Raw genomic sequence first — 25,291 nt, forward strand, 5'->3', positions numbered from 1 at the left:
GGACCTCTTGCACACTATGAATCATACCACCAGACCAAATGCCCATCATAGAGGTTAGATTACTAATACTTTATTTATTTACAACCCGACCCGACGGACAGGGCTGTACAATATGGCCCTAAACTTGGTGTGTGACAGTGTAATGTTGAAGCGCAGCAATGGCTAGAGCAGCTCTCCTTTACTTGCTGCGGTCACACAGTCGCCGCCACGTGTTCACAAACACCCCTTCAGGTTCACTCTCTTTACTGTCTTTCGTTGTGCTCTTTCTCTCGCTGCTTTTTCTGCGTTCTCAACATTACCTGAAAAGATTTAAACTTTGCATGATCTCTTTCTGGGTTTTTCGTTTCTTTTTGTGGCATCCCAAGAATCGGCGCCAGTAATTACATTTTAAATTTTTAAGGCGCTGAAAAAAAAATGATTGATGATTTACAAGATTTTATATAATTTTGAGCAACGTGAGTCAGATTTTAAATCTATTATTAGGGGGTTTAAAAAATGGTCTCGGGGATTCCTTGGTATTTCGAGAAATTGAGAACAAATGCAGAGAGCCCAAAATCGTTGATGTTGTAGTGAAAATCGTGTCCCACGGCTTTAAAACCATGAATAGGGGTTTGGATCATTTTCATCGGAATTCGTTCTGAAATTCTATGAGATATTGACCGATGTTGAGATGTAAATCATTGATATGAACAGTCCATGTCACAACAAAATTACCTTGGTTTGATTAAAGTCAGGTTATGGTTGATTAATAGTCTTGTCGGAATTCAAAACTGTTGGTTTAGTATATAAAAGATTTTTTTTTTTGTTGATATATTAGTATTGTGCTTGTGAAATTACTTCAATTTTACCAGTATTGCCCAGAACAAGACCAGCTTTTTCTGCCCTTGAACAGGTGAGGGTGAAAAGAAATGCTCTGTAGTTGTATATTGCCTTCGACTAAAATTATAATTCATGTAAGGTTTTCGTTTAAACTTGCAAAATGATTATTTAATGAGAAAAATATAAGAGGTTGTTTTCAAGGTTACATGATGTAATAAGTTCAAACCTCATTGACATAAATTTATGGAAGAAAAGGTCGTTTTTATTGATGAAAATTTTTATGATAAAAAGTTTAATTTTTTGAGAAAGAAGAGACACAAACTACAGCTACTAAGAGGATAGGAAATTCTTCAAGGAATAAATAGAAAATACATCAAGAGTACAAAATGCAGCAAGGCTTCTCAATTGCTATATAACGCAGATATGGAAATTGTTTGGCATGAGAATGCAGTTCCCGAACAGGCCTTACAGGGTCTATTGTGAGAGATAAAAATAAAAGGGCAGATTAGTGGTAATTATACAAGTTTTTAGTTTTGGCCATAAATACCCTTCTGGATATACAGATGGGAGCGAATTTTCTAATTGGTAGTTTCGACAGGAGGATGCTTCTTTGGGGTACACTTGTGTACTTCATTCTTTTTTGTTCCAAATATCGAATAATACAAATATGATTTCTTGTTTTCGTTTATCTTCTTCCCCTTCCCAATCTCTTCAAACCAAATAAGACAAAAGGTCTCTTGAAACCACTATTATAGCAGAGCACCATAATTAAAAGAAAACCACAATCCTGTCCCAAGGTATATTATAGGGCAGAGATGCACTCCTAAAAATGTCAGCATGCATTGACTGAACACTGCCACTCCTTTTGCCCCAATTATGCCAAAACAACTGTACTTAATTAATAAAAACTGTTCTAAAGTAGGATTACAAACACAGAGGACCCCAGTCAGATATTCCCATCAATATAAATTTATATGAAACAAAAAGATATGTTTGTGCAGTACTTAGTTGCTAAGAAACAAGTTTCATATATGTTGAGATCTAATGGCATTATGGCATACAGTAAACAATATATATTTGTAATTTCAATCATCCTTTCAAATATGATTTTTTGAATTGCTGTACTTTTGTTGCTAAGGATCAGGCTCTCTAATATATCCCTTATGGGGAGTAGTTCTGAATTTCTACCTCTCTTTGGTATAATGGATGACCTATTTCTAACTATCATGTTCTTTCAATGGTGTGTTTTCCATGGATTTTTTTCACTTTGTTAAAAGATACAACAGTAATATCCCAAATTCAATACTTATAAAATATCTTAATGCTAAAAACCTAGTTTCTATTCTGTCTTCCTATTTCCTTTCTCCTCTCTCTTACTCCTCACTTTCCCCACTTACTCCTCTCTTTCTGCCTTGTCTCTCTTGGGCCATCTCTTTTAGGTTAAAACATTAAAAAAAAAATTTGTCAGATTCTACTTTATCTTTAAGTATTTTTTTGTTAGGGACCATGGTACCAGATAAGAGAAATTGTCGAACTAGGCTTGATATTTATGTATGATAAGAGGAAAATTCCTCTCTATACAGTAGAATATGAGAGGAATCCAACAGAGTAGCAAAAAACAATGACTATGGACTATGGACTATGGAGGGAGATGATCTCCTTACAAAGTATGACATAACAACTAAGCAAGTAAAACTAGAAAGCAAATACCAGATGATGAGAAGAGCTAGCCTCCTCAAAATTACCTCCCAAAATCATTCTCAGAATAATCCCCCTTCATTTGGTTACTCTTCCTCCATATATACTCATTTTCTCTCTCCTCTTTGGGCCCCACTGCGTGACTCTTGCCTAACCCCCACCCCTGACTCTTATATACTGCCATGTAACCATTCAGTTATTTTCCCATTCTTTTGTAAACATGACTTGTGAGCCAAACACTTTTATTTTGAACTTCTACTTTTAAGTTGCTTTTAAGCTAAATGTTTTCAGATTTTCAGATTAGTTGCATATATTTGAAAGAAGAATTCTTGGAATAGAAGAACTTATGCATTGTCATGTGGCAAAAATTCTTATGTGCCTCCTTTATCAGATTCTGTTTGCTCACTATTTACAATCTACTATTTAAATTCCTGGTGGAAACATACTTATACTTTCACTTTCAGTGACCAAATCTTAAGAATATAATTTTTCTCCTTTTTTTTTAATTTTTTTTTTATCAAAAGTAGAAAAAACTTTGCTTCAATTTTCAAGTATGTTAAACTACAATTTTCAAGTTTATTTATCCCATTCACAGATCGAGAGGTGTTCTTCCCCCAAATTGGCTTGATTTTGAAGCTTAAATTTAATAAAAACTCAAGCCAAATGGATCTCTAGTGCTCCTAAATTTTAGAAACCAAATTGAACCACTGTGATGAGTACGGGATAAGAATGATAAAAATAGAGAAAATATATTAAGAAAAATGAATAACTGTATAATATTCTCTAGTACAACTCTCTGGGAGTAGAACCAGAGATGAATTTCTGGAGAGATCCTATCCACTCTCTACTCTTATCCAAGCTAATCTTTTATCAAATCACAATAACAATTGTCCTCTCTCTCTTCTAATTTTTTGTTGCATCTGATATTCTACCCTCTCAAATTGCCTAAGGCCAACTAACTAACTAATTGTTAATAACTAATATGGTTATAAGGTTATTTGACACCATGTATCTTAGGGAACTAGCTCTATTGAATCATGATTTCTGCTTTGATTTGGTTTTGTTCGAATACTGAACTGAGAGAATTGCATTTGAATTGCTGTTATGAAAGTAGGATTATACAAAATGTATAACCTATCCTCTATACATGAGCCCTATTTATATTAGAGGAATAGGTTCAAGAGTAGTTGTTATAATAGACTACAAGCCAGTTATAACAATTTAGCAATAACAAACAATAGAAAACAAAAATACACAAAAAATAAAAATTGAGAAATGATATTCTCTTACAACCCCCCACAAGCTCAATGGGGATGATGTGAAGTTGAAGCTCAGAAACATTGAGAGGAAGCCAATGGTTTGGTGAGAATATCTGCCTATTGATCTTGAGCAGGAAAATGTGTAAAAGAAAGTTGTTTTGCAAGAACTTTTTCCCGAACGAAGAAAATGAAGTTAAACATGAAAAACACATAGAAGGGGGGGGTTAAATATGTGTGTGAAAACAAAGGTATTTTTAAAATCATTTTCGCAAGAGTAATGTTTTTCGTCCAATGTACTTTTGGATGTCAGACGGTTATGCAGAATTTGCTTAACACAAGGTCATTGCGTCTAAAAGATTTTATTGTCTGCTAGGAAAATGGTTTATAATGATAATTAAAGTTCTTGCATTTTCCTTTTTAAGATAATTTCATTTAAGGATAAGCAGTAGATAAAACTTTCTGTATAATATGTTTGTTAAACAAAATTTGTGTCTTCGTCTGAAAAATGGTTTTAATGAGGAATAGACAGTAGACGGAGATTTTAATATGATTTGTCAATTAAGAAGAGTTTACGTCTGAAATATATATAAAACAATATGATCATTTTTATACTAGTTCGCTCAATTAAGCTACGTCCAGTCTCTTTTAATTGAAGGGTTCCACTAGATAAACAATTCAACACACAAGTATTGTCAACCACTTCTGGCCTGTTGACTTAACTCATCAACTCTAATATTTTCTTTTCAGCCTCTTCAGGCTAGCATTGAGTATTATCGTCCACTTATGGACCTGAGTATTCTCGACCACTCCTGGTTCGTTGGCTTCACTCACCAATGCTAGTATTCTTAAATTACTTCTGGTTCTCCATGTATTCTCGATCACCAACGCTAGTATTCTTAAACCATTTCTGGTTCTCCAAGTATTCTCGACCACTCCTGGCCTGTCAACTTCACTCACCAGCGCTAGTATTCTTAAACCACTTCTGGTTTCCCAAGTATTCTCAACCACTCCTTGTAGACCCCTAAATTTGTCCGGGTCGGAAATAAAGCTTGAAGGCTCTCGAAGACTGAAGGAAGATCAGCCAGAAGGACTCCTGGAAGGCCCTAGGAGGGTTCTCTGTAGGTCTAGAGGTCTTAGAATAGCTCAAAATAAGGAAGTGGAGGGAATGAAGCCCAATACGGCCGTACTGAACTTAATACGGCCGTATTGAAGCTTCAATACGGCCGCAGTGAACTCAATACGGCGTATTGAAGTTTCTGAAACTTCAATACGGCCGTACTGAAATCAATACGGCCGTATTGAAGCTTCAATACAGCCGTATTGAACTCAATACGGCCGTATTGAAATTTCTGAATTTCAATACGGCCGTATTGAACTCAATACGGCCGTATTGAAGTTCAAAAATTTCAATACGGCCGTATTGCTCCTGTAGGCCGTATTGCGCCTATTCCCTATAAATATGACGTCAATTGGACGTCATTCCACACTTTTTGGAGATAGTTTCAACCCTCTCCTTGAGTATTCTGGGGTTTTTGAGCAGTGTTCTGCCCTAGAAATCACTCGGAGAGTTGATCCGACAAAGTTCTTGAGCCCCGAGCCATTTTGCTTGAGGATCGAACCTAGTCGAAGGGAAATCCTCCGGATTTCCATAGTTAAAAGTTTTTAGGAAGGAGCGAGCGAGCTTGTAGAGCGAGGGAACGCCAAAAAGCTTCCCAGTTTTACTCAATATATAAAAGCACGCTTCAAGAGGTTTCTTCTTAAATCCTTCCTTTTACTGCTTTCTGTGTGCATATTTAAACTGTCATCATGTAGATAGTTAATTTATAATTGCTTAGAATAAATAGGGGTAATTTAGTAATTTTACGCTGTTATTTTAGAAAATAATCTGTCATAGGGAACCCGAAAGGGGCGCTGTGGGGTGCTAACACCTTCCCCACGCGTAACCGACTCCCTTACCCAACTCTGGTTGTAATGGCCAAAGTTGATTTGTAAAATCAATTGCCTTATCCCTTTTTCCAATGTTTTGAGTAAAACATTGGTGGCGACTCCACGAACCCCTCCTTTTGCGAAAACCACTAATCCATGGAGGGTCCCGCTTGGGATTAATATGGATTGGTGAATCATTTAATAAAATTGCTCGTTTGACAAGGTCTCAGTTTGAGAATACGTCATTCTAGCAATCCATATTTTTAAACAATTAAACGAGTCCAACCATCCTTCGCGAATGCCGAAAGCCCGTTTCGGGCCGGTGGCGACAGATGGCGACTCCACTGGGGAAGCTTTGAGAGTCAGTCCCATTTAGTGACAGATTATTTTTAACAAATAATAGTTAAAATTACTTCATTACCCTTTGCTTGTATGATAACATGCTTTATATATTTGGCTTTAAATAACTGTTGTTTGTTTAAATTTCCGCAATTGTTTGAAATAAAAATTGCACACAAACCTTTGCACACAACAGTTCCCTCTATACCCGGGGGCATGAGTGGTAATCCATAGGGAGTGGATGTTAGTACGGCCGGTTGAATGGGTCTATAGGAGCCTACGAGACCGTTGTCGGAAAAACATCACTCAAGGTGATAACCATGAACTTGAGTCCGACAGTGCGTTGGAGCTTTCCATCGACTTACGACGAGAGGAATTGGGTCCCTATAATGGGGGCACCTTGGGGGCCTTTGACCAAGTGAGAACAGTTAGATCCTCCTTGAAAATGCACTTTTCTGCAGGAGACCCCCACCTCGTGATTCGTTTGTGACTGTTCGTGGATGAGTGAATTGTTTGTGTAAATGCTTATGTGCAATTGTTTGTGCATTAATAAATAACCTCGTAATAAGGTCTAAGAATAAATCCCCATGCATGAAAATGTCATGACATGAGAGGAAAAACCAATGTGCGAAAATATAAAAGTAAGGGGCATGTGCATCATTACCAATAAGAGACCATGCATCCTCATAAAAACATACATTTTAGGGTCACCAATACCTCTTGACATGAGTGAAAGAGACCCATGACTATAGAGATTCTCCGTTGGGGAGAGATCATAGATAAAGAAGGGTGGTAAACTTCCGTCTTAAAAAGGCAGCGCCTTAAAGATGGAGGTTTATCAAGCTCATGTTAAAGAGTGTATTCATTCCATAAAATAAACTAACTAAACATTCATTTTAGAAAGTGGCTGGTCATCTCTCTGTCCTTACGCGCGCACAGAGAATCAAGAAAATGGAAGCATTGGAGGAGCAAAACAAGAAGCTCACAACCGAGCTTTCACAGCTTAAAGAGCAAATGGCGCAAATGATGGAACTCATGCGTCACCACAACGTCCATGGATCTCATCACAGTGAACATGAGTCCCATCATGAGGGAGAGGAGGAAGAGCATGAAAAAGATCCTCCACACACTGTACCCCTTGGGGCTGGAATTATGATTAAAGAGCCCGAGGTTTCAAAAGAACAATTCCACGCCCTAGAGGGTCGGTTGAGGGCTATGGAGGGGCATGATTTTGACATCAAAGATGCCGCTGACATGTGCTTAGTGAGGGACATCCAACTCCCTCCTAAATTTAAAGTGCCGGATTTCCCAAAGTACGTGGGATCGACTTGCCCCAAAAGTCATCTCACCATGTACTGTCGCAAGATGGCCGCATATGCCACAAATGAAAAGCTCTTGATCCACTGCTTTCAAGAGAGCTTAGCTGAAACTGCACTCAACTGGTATATGCAGCTAGATGGAAATCTAGTACATACATGGAGGCAGTTGGCCGACGCCTTTCTCAAGCGCTATAAATACAACATCGACCTAACACCCGATAGGTCTGATCTTCAAGCCTTGAGTAAAAAGAACGATGAATCCTTCAAGGCGTACGCCCAACGTTGGAGGGAGTTGGCGGCACAGATAGAGCCCCCGCTGTCGGATAAGGAGACGGTGTCCTTATTCATCAACTCGTTGACTGGTCCCTATTACGATAAAATGATAGGGAACACAACGACACTCTTCTCGGACATCATCACCATTGGAGAAAGGGTGGAACAAGGACTTAAAAGTGGGAAGCTGGCTAAGCCTTCCCAACCATATGAAACTAAGAAGGCCTTCGGGAAGAAGAAAGAAGGAGGAGTCAACGCTGTAACCATTTCTCCATCTTCTTCCACTTCGAAGTCAGGCAAATCGCAATACAACTCTGTGAAGAAGTTTGACAAACTTCCGACCACTTATAGCGATCTCCTGCCGAAGCTAGTAGAAGCCCAACTTCTAGGCTATATTCCACCAAGAAAGATCGACCCACCTTACCCCGATTGGTACAAGCCTCAAGACAAATGTCTATACCATTCGGGAGCACCAGGGCATTCAACAGAGAACTGTCTAGCTCTCAAACACAAGGTCCAAGGCCTTATTGATGCTGGGTGGGTCACTTTCGATTCGACAGCACCCGACGTGAGCAAGAACCCTCTGCCAAAGCAGGAGTAGAGAGAAGGGCAAGCCATAATAGGGCCTCTCCTTAATTTTCTTAATTTTCTTTTAGGGACTCATGATCAGTACCCGAGATCATGAGGACCTTTCATGTAAATAAGGGTTTTGTACATCATACATATATCAATAAAAAGGCATTTTTCACACATTATTCTCTCATTTTGTTCTATTCTCTCTCTCTCATTAATATTAATAAACTCTAAACCTAAATAGAACCAATAAATAATTATGTCTGTGATTGCTCGCTCTGACCGGGATCCAAAAGCCGAGGATGAATGGGTTGAGTCGGACAGTGATGAGGAGACCATCTCTCCGGATCTACAAAGACTGCTAGATCAAGAAGCTCGTCTACTCCAACCGTATCAAGAAGAATTGGAGACCTTAAATTTGGGGCAGGGTCAAGAAATACAAGAGGTCAACATTGGGACCCATATCAGTGATGAAATAAAATCACAATTGATCCAATTATTAAGGGAATACAAGGATGTATTTGCATGGTCGTACCGTGATATGCCCGGTTTGGACTCTAAAATCGTCGAGCACAAGTTGCCATTGAAAGAAGGGTTTCGACCCGTTAAACAAAAGCTTCGACGAATCAAGCCCGAATGGTCTTTAAAGATCAAGGAGGAGGTGGAAAAACAATTAGACACGGGATTCTTGGTTGTATCCCAATATCCCGAATGGCTGGCTAACATTGTGCCAGTTATCAAAAAGAATGGAAAGGTTAGAGTGTGTGTTGACTATAGGGATCTGAATCGTGCCAGTCCAAAGGACGATTTTCCCTTGCCACATATTGATACACTCGTGGATCACACAGCCACGAACACGCTCTATTCCTTTATGGATGGATACTCGGGGTATAACCAAATCAAAATGAATATGGAAGACCGCGAGAAAACTTCTTTCATCACACCCTGGGGCACTTTTTGCTATAAGGTAATGCCTTTTGGACTTAAAAATGCGGGCGCCACCTACCAACGAGCGATGGTGACACTATTCCACGACATGATCCACAAGGAAATTGAAGTATACGTGGATGACATGATCGCAAAGTCGAAAGACGAGATGAACCATATTCAATATTTGAGAAAATTATTCAATCGGCTTCGCAAGTATCAGCTTAAGCTAAATCCGGCTAAGTGTACTTTCGGAGTCCGGTCGGGTAAGCTTCTCGGGTTCATCGTTAGTGAAAAAGGCATAGAGGTGGACCCCGATAAAGTAAAGGCAATAATAGAAATGCCTCCTCCTAAAACCGAGAAGGAGATAAGAGGATTCCTTGGCAGGGTGAACTACATTGCAAGGTTCATCGCACAGTTGACTGACACGTGCAAGCCAATATTCAAGCTATTGCGCAAGAATCATTCCGAAACTTGGGATGAGAATTGTCAACGAGCTTTTGACAAGGTCAAACAGTGCTTGGCCAATCCACCAGTATTGGTGCCACCTGTCAAGGGAAGGCCATTAATCCTCTATCTAACAGTGCTTGATGAGTCCATGGGAGCCGTGCTAGGGCAACAGGACGAAACTGGAAAGAAAGAACGAGCCATCTACTACTTGAGCAAGAAATTTCTAGATTATGAAACCCGCTACACACCATTAGAAAAGACTTGCTGTGCGTTAGCGTGGGCAACACAAAGGCTCAGGCAGTATATGATAAGGCATACTACTTGGTTGGTTTCCAAAATGGATCCAATTAAGTATGTGTTCGACAAGCCAATAATCACTGGGAAGATCGCCCGATGGCAAGTACAATTATCAGAATTTGACATCATACATGTCACACAAAAAGCCATCAAAGGCAGTACCCTAGCTGATTACCTAGCACATGGGCCGACCAATGATTATCAATCCCTTCAGGATGATTTCCCCGATGAGCATATAATGAGTATACAACATGAAGATCCTAAGGACGATACGTGGACCATGTATTTTGATGGAGCCTCCAACATGCTTGGACAAGGGATTGGAACAGTATTAATCTCCCCACAAGGAAAGCATATCCCCTTAACGGCAAGACTCAACTTCGACTGTACAAATAACATGGCCGAATACGAGGCTTGCGCGTTAGGAATCCAAGCAGCAATCAACAATGGTATCCTAAAGCTCAAAGTATTTGGAGATTCGGCTTTAGTCATCCACCAACTGCGAGGTGAATGGGAAGTCCGAAATCCTAAGCTGATACCATATGTTGAGCATATCAAAGACCTGATACAATTCTTTCAAAATGTCGTCTTTGAATATATCCCAAGGGAGGAAAATCAGTTCGCTGACGCCCTTGCTACACTATCATCGATGTTCGCCTTGGATAAGGAGCATGAAATGCCCATCATCAATATCCGGCGGCACGATAAGCAAGCGTTCTGCCTACTGATAGATGAAGATATCGACGATGGTCCATGGTTCCACGATATCAAACAATATCTGAAAAAAGGGGAATATCCTGACATAGCCAACGATAATGACAAAAAGCATATCCGAAGAAGGGCCATGGGATTTCTGCTAATAGGAGAAACCCTCTACAAAAAGAATTATGACTCGGTCTTGTTGAGATGTATAGACCAGGTCGAAGCTCAAAATGTGATCAGAGAAATACATGAGGGGGTTTTCGGTACCCATATCCCCGGGCCTGCAATGACAAAGAAAATCCTTAGGGCGGGATATTATTGGTCGACCATGGAAAAGGATTGTTACCAATACGTTCGGAAATGCCACAAATGTCAAGCATACGCCGACAATATTCATGTTCCACCAACTCCACTAAACGTGTTGGCTTCGCCTTGGCCATTCGCAATGTGGGGCATGGATGTTATTGGACCCATTGAGCCAAAGGCATCTAATGGACATAGGTTCATTCTTGTGGCCATTGACTATTTCACCAAATGGGTAGAAGCGGCATCGTATGCTCATGTGACCCGAAAGGTGGTAACATCCTTCATCAGAAAGAATATCATATGCAGATACGGTATTCCCGACAAAATCATCACTGATAATGGATCCAATCTAAATAACAAGATGGTGGAAGAACTGTGCCAAGAGTTCAAGATCCAACACCACAACTCTTCCCCATACCGACCAAAAATGAATGGGGCAGTCGAGGTAGCCAATAAGAATATCAAGAAGATAGTACAAAAGATGGTTGTCTCATTCAAAGACTGGCATGAGATGCTACCCTTCGCTCTCCATGGTTATAGGACTTCAGCACGTACATCCACAGGAGCTACTCCATTTTCCCTTGTTTATGGAATGGAGGCAGTTCTGCCTGTTGAAGTCGAAATACCTTCTCTGAGAGTAATCATGGAAGCAAAACTTTCCGAGGCAGAATGGGTTCAAAGCCGGTATGACCAGTTGAACCTCATTGAAGAGAAACGGCTGAACGCCATATGCCATGGTCAAGCCTATCAGAGGAAGATCAAAAAGGCTTTTGACAAGAAAGTCCACCCTCGAGTCTTCCATGAGGGAGAGTTGGTGATGAAGAAATTGCTACCAGCTCAAAAGGACAAAATCGGAAAGTGGGCCCCGAATTACGAAGGACCGTACGTGGTAAAGCGAGCCTTCTCCGGAGGAGCACTGATCCTCACAAACATGGACGGAGAAGAACTTCAATACCCAGTCAACGCTGACGTGGTAAAGAAGTATTATGCTTGAAGACGTTGCTTGCACAAGCCCGCTAGGATGAAAACCCAAAAAGGGGCATCCTAGGCAAAAATTAGGGCAAAACAAAAAGCCCGCCAGTACAAGGGTACTAGGCAAAACAAAGGCAAAATTATTCCCGCTAGGATACGTCCTAGGCAAAAATTAGGGGCAAAAGAATAAGATGTAAAAACAAAGCAAGCAACGATCACTTGAATCGAAAACCGAAAGGCGGTATAAGTGATAATCTTCTAGAAGCAAGCGTCTTGCAGTATCTACACTCCTGGCTCAGGCATCTCACCCGAAGCAATTAGGGGAACGGGAAGGGCGACAATTACAGATATAATTGTTTAAAGCTAAAATGTATATAGCCTACCCTGGCCAGCCATTCTTCGGAAATTCTTTCTGTACATCTTTCTGTAAAAACATTTGTGAATATTAATAAAATATCCATTCATTTCTTTTCTCTCTTGACCATGTGATTATGCCTTTAAATTGGTATTTCTAAAAATTGTATGAGATTCCTTAATAATCGGTCAATAAAGAAAATTGGAGGGGTTCCTGTAAAATCCATAATCTCCTGCATAAAAGGCTCACAAAAATCCTCCCTCGCGTCTATGACAGAAACTCCTCCAAAAAAGAAGAGGATAGGGAGAGTCATTCACTTTTCTAAATAAAAGAACAAAAATAAAAACTTGCATCGCGTGCATCACACACATTAGTTGCACATTCAAAGACCTTATCATGAGGCAATTACATAAAATAGAAAAATAGAAAATTGCTTGTGTATGACAGCAGCAAGCAAAATACAAAGATTCAGAAAATCAACAGCATCATACAGAATAACTGAGCCTGGAGAGGCTTGCCGAAAGAATACTCTCAGAATAATTGAGCCTGGAGAGGCTTGTCGAAATAATACTCCTTCAGAATAATTGAGCCTGGAGAGGCTTGTCGAAATAATACTCCTGCAAAATAACTGAGCCTGGAGAGGCTTGCCGAAATAATACTCTCTCATAATAACTGAATCTAATTTCTTTAGCACTTTTAATTTCTGTACAGCAAAAGCCAAAAACATAAAAAAGGCAAAATACAGAAAAAGCCAAATCAGAAGAAAAGGCAAAATACAGAAAAAGCCGAAAATGAAAAAAGGCAAGGATATAGAAAATCCAACAAACAGTTTGAACCGAATAACTAAGCCTGGAGAGGCTTACCAAAATAATACTCCACATCCTCCACAGTATGCAGAATAATTGAGCCTGGAGAGGCTCGCAGAAATAATACTCCCCAGAGAAACCTCAACTCAAGCTCACGGGCCAAATTTCTCACACTGCTGAATGTTAAGAGGCAGGACCTGGAGAGGGTAAACTCACACTGCTGAATGTTAAGAGGCAGGACCTGGAGAGGGTAAACTCACGCTGCTGAATGTTAAGAGGCAGGACCTGGAGAGGGTAAACTCACACTGCTGAATGTTAAGAGGCAGGACCTGGAGAGGGTAAACTCACACTGCTGAATGTTAAGAGGCAGGACCTGAAGAGGGTAAACTTAGCTACCGAGGTTGTCAGGAGCGCCGAGGTATGCAACAACCTGGAGAGGTTACTCAACAATTTTCCACCGGAAGACGCTACAAGTCAGAAGGTCGGCGCATCACCCGGACAATTGGGTCAACTCCTTTACTTGTCAGCCGGTACACCAAAAGACCGTTTGACTAAGTAAAGGGGGGGCAGCTGTAGACCCCTAAATTTGTCCGGGTCGGAAATAAAGCTTGAAGACTCTCGAAGACTGAAGGAAGATCAGCCAGAAGGACTCCTGGAAGGCCCTAGGAGGGTTCTCTGTAGGTCTAGAGGTCTTAGAATAGCTCAAAATAAGGAAGTGGAGGGAATGAAGCCCAATACGGCCGTACTGAACTTAATACGGCCGTATTGAAGCTTCAATACGGCCGCAGTGAACTCAATACGGCGTATTGAAGTTTCTGAAACTTCAATACGGCCGTACTGAAATCAATACGGCCGTATTGAAGCTTCAATACAGCCGTATTGAACTCAATACGGCCGTATTGAAATTTCTGAATTTCAATACGGCCGTATTGAACTCAATACGGCCGTATTGAAGTTCAAAAATTTCAATACGGCCGTATTGCTCCTGTAGGCCGTATTGCGCCTATTCCCTATAAATATGACGTCAATTGGACGTCATTCCACACTTTTTGGAGATAGTTTCAACCCTCTCCTTGAGTATTCTGGGGTTTTTGAGCAGTGTTCTGCCCTAGAAATCACTCGGAGAGTTGATCCGACAAAGTTCTTGAGCCCCGAGCCATTTTGCTTGAGGATCGAACCTAGTCGAAGGGAAATCCTCCGGATTTCCATAGTTAAAAGTTTTTAGGAAGGAGCGAGCGAGCTTGTAGAGCGAGGGAACGCCAAAAAGCTTCCCAGTTTTACTCAATATATAAAAGCACGCTTCAAGAGGTTTCTTCTTAAATCCTTCCTTTTACTGCTTTCTGTGTGCATATTTAAACTGTCATCATGTAGATAGTTAATTTATAATTGCTTAGAATAAATAGGGGTAATTTAGTAATTTTACGCTGTTATTTTAGAAAATAATCTGTCATAGGGAACCCGAAAGGGGCGCTGTGGGGTGCTAACACCTTCCCCACGCGTAACCGACTCCCTTACCCAACTCTGGTTGTAATGGCCAAAGTTGATTTGTAAAATCAATTGCCTTATCCCTTTTTCCAATGTTTTGAGTAAAACATTGGTGGCGACTCCACGAACCCCTCCTTTTGCGAAAACCACTAATCCATGGAGGGTCCCGCTTGGGATTAATATGGATTGGTGAATCATTTAATAAAATTGCTCGTTTGACAAGGTCTCAGTTTGAGAATACGTCATTCTAGCAATCCATATTTTTAAACAATTAAACGAGTCCAACCATCCTTCGCGAATGCCGAAAGCCCGTTTCGGGCCGGTGGCGACACTCCTGACCCGCCAACTTCACTCATCAGCGCTAGTATTCTTAAACTACTTCTGGTTCTCCAAGTATTCTCGACTACTCCTGGCCCGCCAGCTTCGCTCACTAGCGCTAGTATTCTTTGTTTAGTCACTTCTGGCTCGCAGTGAGTATTCTTTGACAAGCCCGTCTGGGCTTTACAAGTATTCTTTCCCTAGCCTCTTTAAGCTTTACGATGTTGGCTAGATAGGTTTGGTTTGAGTGTATGGGTTACTCTCAAGGAGAGGATACATAGGTTTCTACACTCACTAAGGTTCATGTTCCTAAGTTACACTTAGAACACATTAGTTTACAGAGATAATTACATCAAGGTACATTTGACTCTAAGAGATCTATATCTGGTTTTACTTCTGCTTGGGCTTGATATTATTTTTGAAAATGCAAAAAGCCTCACTTTTTAAGGTTTGAGGTTGTGATATATATATGGTCTTGTAGAATCTGCCTGTTGCTTGATTTTGAATATATCCGTTGAGGCGGAGTTTCCTGTTGCAAGTGTCTATTGAAGCATATATAATCATTTAGGACTAGTTCGATCTACTCATTTAATGCTTGAGTTCTTGCATTAAATGTTGCTTCCTGTGATAGACCTTGCATGAAGTCTTCTTTATCTTGTTAGCAACTGTGTCTGACTTTAGCAAAGTTTTAGGAACCTTTTTGTTCTTTTCTGGTCTCGTGACTCAGAGTATTGTCTTTTTCTGAAAAAGTGACGCACTTTTTCTAACACATGCATACTTCCTATTTTGACTTGTTTCCCTTCTTCTTTCTTTCCCTTAATGTTGAGAGCTTCTCGTATGATTGTGGACAATGTCTGAGTCTTTCTCTAAGATCTGGTTCTTTTCTTCATGATAATTTCTGTCTGAGTCTAATCACTTCATGTACTTTTCACGTTTTGGATCTTTGTCTGGGAATTGATGCATTGGCTTCTCCATTAGTTTAGTCAACTCTGCAGATAGGCTTTGTTTCCGTTTGAAATGTCTTTCGTCTTTAGTGTTGTTGACCTTCTTCTTATCTATGTTGTTGCGGGTTGCATCAATTGTCCCGTGGCGGAGGCTAGGTGGGCCAAGTCACTGTCAAATCATGGCGCTTGGGCTGCTGCGCTCTTAAGTAAAAAGAGTTGCGCCCTGACTATCAGCTATAACTTTTGGCCTAGTGGTAAGCGCTCGATCCAACAATTGGTATCAGAGCCAAGGTCATGAGTTTGATACCTAGCGGGGCAATTGCTGAGGGGGAGATTGTTGCGGGTTGCATCAATTGTCCCGTGGCGGAGGCTAGGTGGGCCAAGTCACTGTCGAATCATGGCGCTTGGGCTGCTGCGCTCTTAAGTAAAAAGAGTTGCGCCTTGACTATCAGCTATAGCTTTTGGCCTAGTGGTAAGCGCTCGATCTAACATATGTCTCATGCTTGGTCCATTTCTTCATGATGCCTTGGAGGTTGCTCTTTGATACGCATCTATCTGATATTGGACTTGTAGTCGTTTGGTGTACACATTTTGTCCTGTCTGTTTGATTAGCTTGAATTGTCTGGTTCTCATGTCGTGCCTTGTCGCAACTATTCTTTTATTAGAGTTGATCTTCTGGTTTCACAACTTTCCTTGTTCCATGTTTGATCTTATTCTTGGCTTTTCTTTTGATACTTCATTTCCTCTTATCTATAGTAGTCCTTATCCAGTGTTTGTTGAATATTCTTTCGTCCGTGATCAGTCCTAACCTTTGATGCTTGACTTGCCATCATCTGATTCTCTTGTTTAGCTTGCACAGGCTTCGTGGATTCTTGCATTTAATGCCTTTGATCTTGCATTAAATGTTTGCTTGCTGAATCCGCGTTCCGCGAGGTCTTTTTGTACCACTTGTTTGCTTCTTTGTCTATCATTAAGATATCTCTGTATTTTCTTGATATTGTAGCTATAGAGGCATTGTCCTTTGCTGACTGGTAGGTGTACTTGTTCTAACACACGCAGCTTTTGAATTGTGAATAAACGCTAGTCCATTTTTTTTTATTCTGATGACTTCATGTGCTCTTCTGAGAGTGTGGCTGCCGGTAGTTTGTCTCATTGTGTTCGTCAAACACAATCCAACATTCCTGATCTTCGTCTGTGTATTCGAGTCTTCGTCTGGTTGGCTGTTGTAAGATCTTGACTCTGTCTAGGATGCTTTGACCTAGTTTTGTCCATCGTCCATGGTCTTGTATCATTTGAGGCTTCATTATTTTCCTTCTTGTGCTAGGCTTGATTCCGTTTCGATTGTAAGATCTCCTCATCTGACATTCTGTTAGCTTTTGTCCTTTTTCTTTATTTCTTGTGTCTGGATATCTTTGTCTGATGTCTTCCTTTGATCAGCCTTTATCTAGTGCTTAGCTCATATATCTCGGTTTTGGTGGGGGACGGTGACACATGCATGTTATCTATTCTTCAATTCGCCTGTACTTATATCTGAAATACTAACACACTTGTTAGAAATAACATGTATTATATTTGTCTCATTCAAAACCTTACTGAGAATTGCTTTCGTCTTTGTCTGTCTTAACAGAAAAGAATGATCTCTGTGTGCTTGGTCTTGGCATGCAAAATTGGATTGTTAGATAAAGACACGATGTTTTGATTATCACAAAGAATTACAGGATGAGAGATAGGGAAAACAAGTAGAGTTTGTACCTAATGAACTTCAGAAGTGGCTTGAGCCAAGCTACGGTATTTTGCTTCAGCTGTATTGTGATCAACAACTGTTTGCTTCCACGACCACCATGAATGATATTGGGACCAAGATAGATAGTTGCTCCTGAGGTAGATCTTCTATCATCTAGATCAGAAGCCAAATCAACAGCACAGAAGGCACAAAGAGGAAGTTGCTTTCTTGGAACAACAGAAGAAAAGGACAACCCAAAGTGTATGGTTCCTTTTAAGTAGCACATAACGCGTTTTACGACAACCTAATGACTATTGAGTGGGCATGCCATGTACTGACAAACTTTTTTTTACTACAAAACTTAGCTTGGATCTAGTGATTGTGATGTATTGGAGTGCTCCCACAATAGAACGATACATGGTAGGATCCTGAACAAATGGTTCTTGCTTTTTAAAGCTTGTTGTCACGAATCATAGGGATTGAGATGGGTTTAGAATCTAACATAGAGACCTTGTTGAGCAAATCACGAATATATTTGCTTTGGGTAAGCAAAAGAGATCCATCTAGTTGTTGCCTTCAATACCGAAAATATAGTTGAGTTGGCCAAGCTCTTTAAGCGCAAATTTCAGGTTAAGTTTATGAGTTAGCTGTTGTATAAGTCAGGCCAGTTTCCTTTGATGATGATATCATCAATGTAGACCAACAAATAAACTACTTGAGTGTTGATAGAGTAGATGAACAAAGAAGGATCACACTTGTTGGCTAAGAAACTGAGCTGGAGTAGAATATCTTTCAATTTATCAAACCAGGCTCATGGAGCCTACTTAAGACCATAAATTACTTTACTAAACTTACATACAAGAGATTATATTCAGTTTCAAATCCAGGAATTTGAGTCATGTGTACTTCTTCTCCTAGAATGCCATGTAGGAACACGTTGATGTCTAGTTGCTATAAAAACCAGCCATGAGTCAAGCCTAAGGTTAGAATGATTCTTATAGTGTCAAGCTTCATAATAAGGGAAAATGTTTATGTGAAATCAAACCCATATTGTTGGTTGAAACCTTGGCAACCAACCTTGCCTTGTATTTATTTGAGGAACCATCAACATTTTCTTTACATGAAAGACCCATTTACATCCAATGGGTGTTTTGCCAGGTGGGAGAGGGGTCAGTTTCCATCTCTTGTTCTATTATAGTGTTGTGAATTCAGTCTGCATGGCTGCATACCAATTGGAGCCTTGAAGAGCTTGTTTAATTATTTTTGATTGATGCTCAAACCTTGGCCATTTTTGATTTGAATTTGGTCTGGTCCTTCAAAAGGTTGAAATTGGTGAATATTTTCAGAGCTATTTGTGACATGATGTGAAGCGCCAAAGCCAGGATACCATACTTGTGCTATATTTGTGTTGGAGCATTCATAGGTGTAGTATTTGCAATCATCACCTAAGAAAAAGTTTGTGTTGTAGGACAATAGTGTGGGGTTTGTGATTAATTTTTTGGTGGATGAGAAGGAACAAGAATTCCTATTGGTGTTGAAAAATTGTTTTGGTAGGAGAAATTTTGTTGCTGTCTGAATTGTTCAGATCAAGTTGTTGCGGCATAAGCTGGATCAAAACAATCATAGTAGTTGAGTGCAAAGTGTCTGTATCTGGAACATACTTGACATTGAAGGGAGAAACATCCACCTCGTGACCTTCCTCAACCAATATGACCTCCTCCGTGAAATTGATTACCTCTACATGTATTAGACACATAATCATCATTGAAAGAATTATTAGGAGCCAGTGTAAAATTTTCTTGAGTGGTTCAGAACTGTGCAAGACTTATTGTGGTGTTTTGAAAGTCATTGTTTGAGTCAAATTAACTGATGTTGAGTTGATTACTGCTTGTTTTTTGTATTGTTTGATCTGATGATGGAACTACTTGGAGAAGATTGATGAATCTTCAAGTGCTCCATTCCAAGACCTTTAAACTCTTGAGGTTGACCACGAATTTGGATGAGGAACTCCTTTGAAGAAGCTTCAATGGAGAAGAATCACCAAGGAGGTTCGGTTACTCCATGAAAGAGTGATGAAGCTTGTTGAACAAGCTAAAAGGTTGGAAACCTTTGAGAGAAACTTCGAGAGAAAGTTTCTCCACGAAATTTAGGACTTTAAGAGGAGAGAATTTGAGTCAAATTCTGATTTCATATCTCAAAAAGTGAAGTACCATGAGCAATTTAGAAATATATAGGGAGAGGTAGCTTGTAGAGGAAGCTAACCTTAACCATGGTTCACTAGGAACCATGGTAAGGTGTAGCTAACCATCCATGGTTTCTAAAACTTGTAGGAGAAGCTAACCTTAACCATGGTTCACTTAAGAACCATGGTAAGGTCAGCCAAACCTACTAAGGTTTAGAAGCTTGGAAGGAAAGCTTCAAAGCTTGTAAGAGAAGCTAGAAATTTCGGCCAAGAATAAAAGGAATGAGCTAGGCGGGCAAGACTCAAAAAATGCTCCATGATTTATTTCAAAAATATTTGATTTGGTTTAGTTAGGTTCATCATATGATGATGAGACCTAGCTAAATCAAATCTATGAAAAATTAGGAGCAAAATGAGTCTAATATGCAAAATTTTGCCTAGGCCTAATTCTGGCCCAATTACTAGTCACACCCTCAAGCATTACTAAATGTCACCCCTTTTTTCCTACTGAAAAAATATAAAATGAATGTATCAATAAAGAAGGTTAAATAGAGTTAAACTCTCCAAGTAACCCACCCTAAAATCAATATACAATCACTAGTTAAAAGCAAGTAAAGTGCCTCACAAATACAAAGGCAAAAATAGGCCTATACAAAGAGACTACTATATGTACAAACATATGAAAGGTCTTTAGTATCATCCCATTCCTCTTGGTTCTTTTAAGATATCACCTCTTGGATTCCTTGGCCTTGGCCATAGTCTATCATCTGAGCTTCATGTGCAAGAAGTACTCCAACATTTGGTACCTTTAGTCGAATTGATTTGCTGCTAATTAGGGTTACCACGGATTTGTAATAGTGTGGTAAGCCATGTAGAAGAACCTCAAGATGTTCATGTGGAGAAATAGGATCCCTAATCGATGAGAGACCAACAACTAGTGCTTTGACTCGAGCAAGAAACTCAGCCATGGTTTTTTCCTTCAAGAGTTGTGTTACATAGCTCCGTACGCAAATAACTTGTGCTTGCATGTGCGCATTGAAGTGCTCGTGAAGTTTCTCCCAAAGTTCCCAAGAATGCACACAACCTATAATTTGTGTGACTATATTACTTGTGAGTGTCGATTGCAACCGAGAAAGTAACAATTGATCTTGTTGCTCCCATGCTTAATACACTAGATTTGCCTATCCAGTGGCACAAGCTTCTTCAAAAAGAAATCACAAAGGAATATGAGGATTCACCAAAAAAGAATGAAGAGGATGGCCTTTGATGACAGGTTCAATTTGTTGGCGCCATAGAAGAAAATTGTCTTTGGTGAGTTTCTTAGTGATCAAATGAGAAAATGTGAGACGTCCTAACGAAGGTACTGTTGGAGACGCCGACAAGGAGTGCGGTGGGGATGGCGGTGGATTTGAAGGATTCATAATCAAAGAAAGGAAAAACACTAGGTTCTAGGCTCTTGATACTATGTTCGAATACTGAACTTGAGAGAATTTCATTTGTTATTACTGTTATGAAAGTAGAATTATACAAAATGTATTGATACCTGTCCTCTATACATGAGTTCTATTTATATTAAAGGAATAGGTTCAAGACTAGTTGTTATAACTAACCATAAGCCGATTATAACAATTTAGAAATAACAAACAATAGAAAACAGAAATACACGAAAAATAAAAATTGAGAAATGATATTCTCTTATAGGTTCCAATTTCCCAGCCATGTTCATCATTTTGTCAGTTGTTGCCAAATGCTAATACTCTGTCAACTATAACAAAACCCATCAAATGACATAAAGTAATAGTAAATGGTAGAAACAAACTTCATGCATAACTTCAAATCAGGATCCATTAAATAACTCTAAACACCCAAACCGTAATTTGGAGATAGAAAAATGACAGGGTTATTATAAGGATCCGTCATGGTCTCTACACTTAGTGGAATCGCACTACTACTAGCAAACTAAGATAAATATTAAGCTGGATAACTCATACATACAGGTATAGATAAGAATAAAAATAACTAAGTTTCTGTATACAAAATAAAACACCATTATGTACAGTCATCCCAAAAATAATATTCCCTAGTGCCGGTCAAGCACAAACAAAACTGTTACCCAAAATGGTAACTCTAACACGAGGATCAAACTCCCCAGCGGTCACCTTAACTCCAAGCTATCCCTGACCTGCTCCCATACCAAGTATGATCATCGCAGTCTCACCACATGGAAATAGAAGGGTAAGCTAGAGTTCAAAAATCAATCATATAAGTACAAAATAAAATCTATACTACACATGCATCCAAATCAAGGCCCAAAGGAACTTCCATCTTAATCAATCATCCATTCATCAAAAATGAAGTCAAACACCATACACTTCATCATCATAACAATCATGCAATACATGCAACTTATGACAGATATCAATGCATATCAATTATCTAATGCGTTGTCACACATACAACTAGGAGATCTCCCTAACAGTTGAGCAGTGAAAGTGACATCCCAATTCTACCGAAACCACCCCAACCGTTTTCACGCCTAATGCGCCCGCTCGGTCACAGCTAAACAGGATAAAAATCCTCACTCAGGTTTACTCGGATGATGTCACTTACACAATTGGAAGTCTAGATCCACCGTCAAGTATAGCACAGCCGGGTATAGGCTTACCACGACCTTGACATGCATTACCAATTCACTTGTGGAGTTCGCTCTCCGACTATCCGCAAGGATCCATGGACCTTTCCAAGTACTTGGTTAAGGGAATAACCTCGACCTCATACTCCGCTCCAATACTAGCTAAGGACTTAGAGGAAACTCACCCAACCCAGTGGCCTACCTGAGCACTAGTCTCACCCAAATCCAGTGGCCTACCTGAGCACCACTCTCATATATTAGTGGCCTATCCAAGCACCACTCTCAAGAGATTCTATATGAGCTCTTTCAGTTTGAAAATATTTTCCCTCTCCTCAAGTCCTAGGCTAGATTCATGCCATAAGGCATCACATGCAATTATGCATTATACATCATACATGGTCCACCCACCATCATGATCAACAATCATATACATGCCATAAGACATCACATGCAATAATGCATCATACATCATACATGGTCTACCCACCATCATGATCAATAATCATACTCATATGAACATATACACATATCATATCATATTTAAACATTCATATATATCATTACCAAGCATACATATGAATCACACCTCACCATATATCATATATCATACATACATGATCTAAAATTTCAACTTTAAACATGCATAAGCATCAATTTCAATCCAAAAACATCAAACCCACTCACCCCCGACCTAACATCCAACCCGAGAGCCCTAAGCTCTTCCATGCCTGGCGTGCTCAACCTGCGCCCGGCCTAATCCCTGTCAGAGAGTTCAAAAACTCATTCGAACCAACAATTTCAGCCACATGCAAACACAAAAACACAATGCCCAGGTTCCATACAACACAAAACAAACTCAAAATCAACATGCACTCATCCAATGCATCAAAATTACAAAAAACTCCATTTTTTCCAAAACCCAAAAAATGAGCGAATTCTCCGATCCAGCCATGGATCCTCGACTTTCATGCATCAATTGAGTTTCTAAACTTACATGCAACCTAAACAACAAACATTCTAGCTTCTCTTACCTGAAAATTGGCCCAAAATGGCCAAGAACTGAGAAGTAAAATTTCCTTCCGAAGCTCAACCCGAAACTTCAATCCACCCAAAGCAAGTTTCCTAGTCTGAATTTTAAGAAAAGATAGAAGACATTAGTGATCTAGAAGAGAAGAAGAATCATATAGAGAAATTTGGGAAAGAAAGGAGCTCACAGACCCATAGTCCTTCTTTCTAAAACTTCTCTCTAAAACCTCTATCTAATTTCCCCTCCTCTACTCCTCAACTGGCCTATTTATAGAATTCTAGAGTGGCTAGAACGCCTCGTTTTGAATCCGAAACGGCCCGTTCTGCACTCAAACGTCATGTGTAAAATTTACATGCAGAACGACCCGTTCTCAAACCAGAACGACCCGTTCTTGGGTGGCCTTTAACTCACAACGACCTTGTTTGGAACGGCCCGTTCCCAACAAAGATTTTTAGGCCTATTTAGTAGTTCGGAATGGCCCGTTCCAGTTTGGGAATGACCCGTTCTAGACTACTAAATCACCCTTATTTTAGTAGTTTGGAACGTCCCGTTCCAATTTGGGAACGGCCCATTCTGAACTACTAACTACGTTACAGTTATGCTTACAGTGAACCAAGGATAACTCATGTAAGCCATTTAATGGTTTCTTATCTTGAGAAAACACCACTTGTATGATGTTTCATTTTTTATTTGAAAATTTTCATTGCTAATTTACCATTTTATTATCCCCCTCCCATTCAGTACTAAAACTATGCTTATTATATCAAATGATTATTTGTTCTTGAGTAACTTTATAGAGCTCTTCCTTGGGTAGAATGCTAAGACTGGTTGAGTTTTTATTTTTATTTTTTATTTTCACCAATATATCTATTAATGTTTTTGTTTTTACTTGTATATATTTGTTGCCATGGTTCAGCATATCATTGTTTTAGGTCCTCGACCTGTGGACGGCCCAATAACACCAATCATTCATTCAGAACTCCCTCCCATCTTACTGTTTTCCAAAGATGGGCATCACAAGCCCCAACCACTGAGGAAGACAACAAGATTAGCATCGGACCTCATAGTGGAGGACAATCAAGCGAAGGTGACAAGGAAACAGGAGTTGTTTACTATGGCCCGATCTCAAATACCATAAAGAAAGTAAAACTTTTGTCTCTCTCAACATGCTGTCTCTCCGTGTCGCTCGGTCCGGTCATAACTTTCATGACATCCCCTGATATGAATGTCATCCTGAAAGGTGCAGTAGCATCAACTGTGATATTCTTGAGTGCTTCTACAACTGGCGCCCTTCACTGGTTTGTTAGCCCGTACATTCACAAACTCAGGTGGCAGCCAGGTTCGGACAGCTTCGAGGTGGAGATGTTGTCCTGGCTGGCAACTTACATTCCAAAGACTATCAAATTTTCTGATATTCGACCACCAGAAACCAATAGGCCTTTTGTGACATTTAAGGCCAATGGAAACTTTTACTTTGTGGACACCGAGCACTGCCACAATAAGGCACTTCTGGCTAGACTCACCCCACAAAAGGTGAGTCATGAGTCTGCTTTCAAAAACTTGTGATTGTGATTTGAAACATGCTGTTGTGAGCTCTCAGCTATTTTACTGTTAGCATTGCATTAGAAGAGTAAGCTATAGCACTGCGTTAATTTCAGTTTGGCTGGAATTTGTTTCACTCTTCAAATTTTATATCTTGTTCTGATATCATAAACTGTTATGTCTGCTTCATAAATTTGTAGCAGTGCTAGTTTGCAAACATTATATATATGGCGAGTATTTTATACAGATTAGGGATTTTTGCAAGTCTTTGTCAAAATGATTAATTAACATTTTATTTATTTATTTATTTATGTATTCATTGTTATTTGGGTCCTTTTACGAATGGGTTTTGCTCTCGTGTATTGCATGTTCACGATTGTCTTGTTTAATTCTATTTAATCTTGAGTATCTATTTTG

The 25,291-nt window shown here is 39.7% G+C and overlaps 2 protein-coding genes across 2 annotated transcripts; both read left to right on the forward strand.

The window, feature by feature from the left end:
• Positions 1–105: 105 nt before the first annotated feature.
• On the forward strand, positions 106–17,388 carry LOC109813145 (uncharacterized). The gene is made up of 2 exons (XM_083061606.1): positions 106–231; positions 4,524–17,388. Exon 2 carries the CDS (start codon positions 8,466–8,468, stop codon positions 11,880–11,882), a length of 3,417 nt encoding a protein of 1,138 aa, XP_082917732.1. The 5' UTR covers positions 106–231; positions 4,524–8,465; the 3' UTR covers positions 11,883–17,388.
• Positions 17,389–24,538: 7,150 nt separating this feature from the next.
• Positions 24,539–24,898, forward strand: LOC145949246 (uncharacterized). Its single transcript, XM_083069990.1, has one exon. It carries the CDS (start codon positions 24,539–24,541, stop codon positions 24,896–24,898), a length of 360 nt encoding a protein of 119 aa, XP_082926116.1.
• Positions 24,899–25,291: the final 393 nt, after the last annotated feature.

Source organism: Cajanus cajan, chromosome 1 (genome assembly GCF_000230855.2).
Source record: "Cajanus cajan strain Asha chromosome 1, NIPB_CcT2T_4, whole genome shotgun sequence".
NCBI lineage: Eukaryota > Viridiplantae > Streptophyta > Magnoliopsida > Fabales > Fabaceae > Cajanus > Cajanus cajan.

Coding starts and splice junctions, on each gene's coding strand:
- LOC145949246 (XM_083069990.1), top strand. CDS start 24,539: ATGACATCCCCTGATATGAATGTCATCCTGAAAGGTGCAGTAGCATCA.
- LOC109813145 (XM_083061606.1), top strand. CDS start 8,466: ATGTCTGTGATTGCTCGCTCTGACCGGGATCCAAAAGCCGAGGATGAA.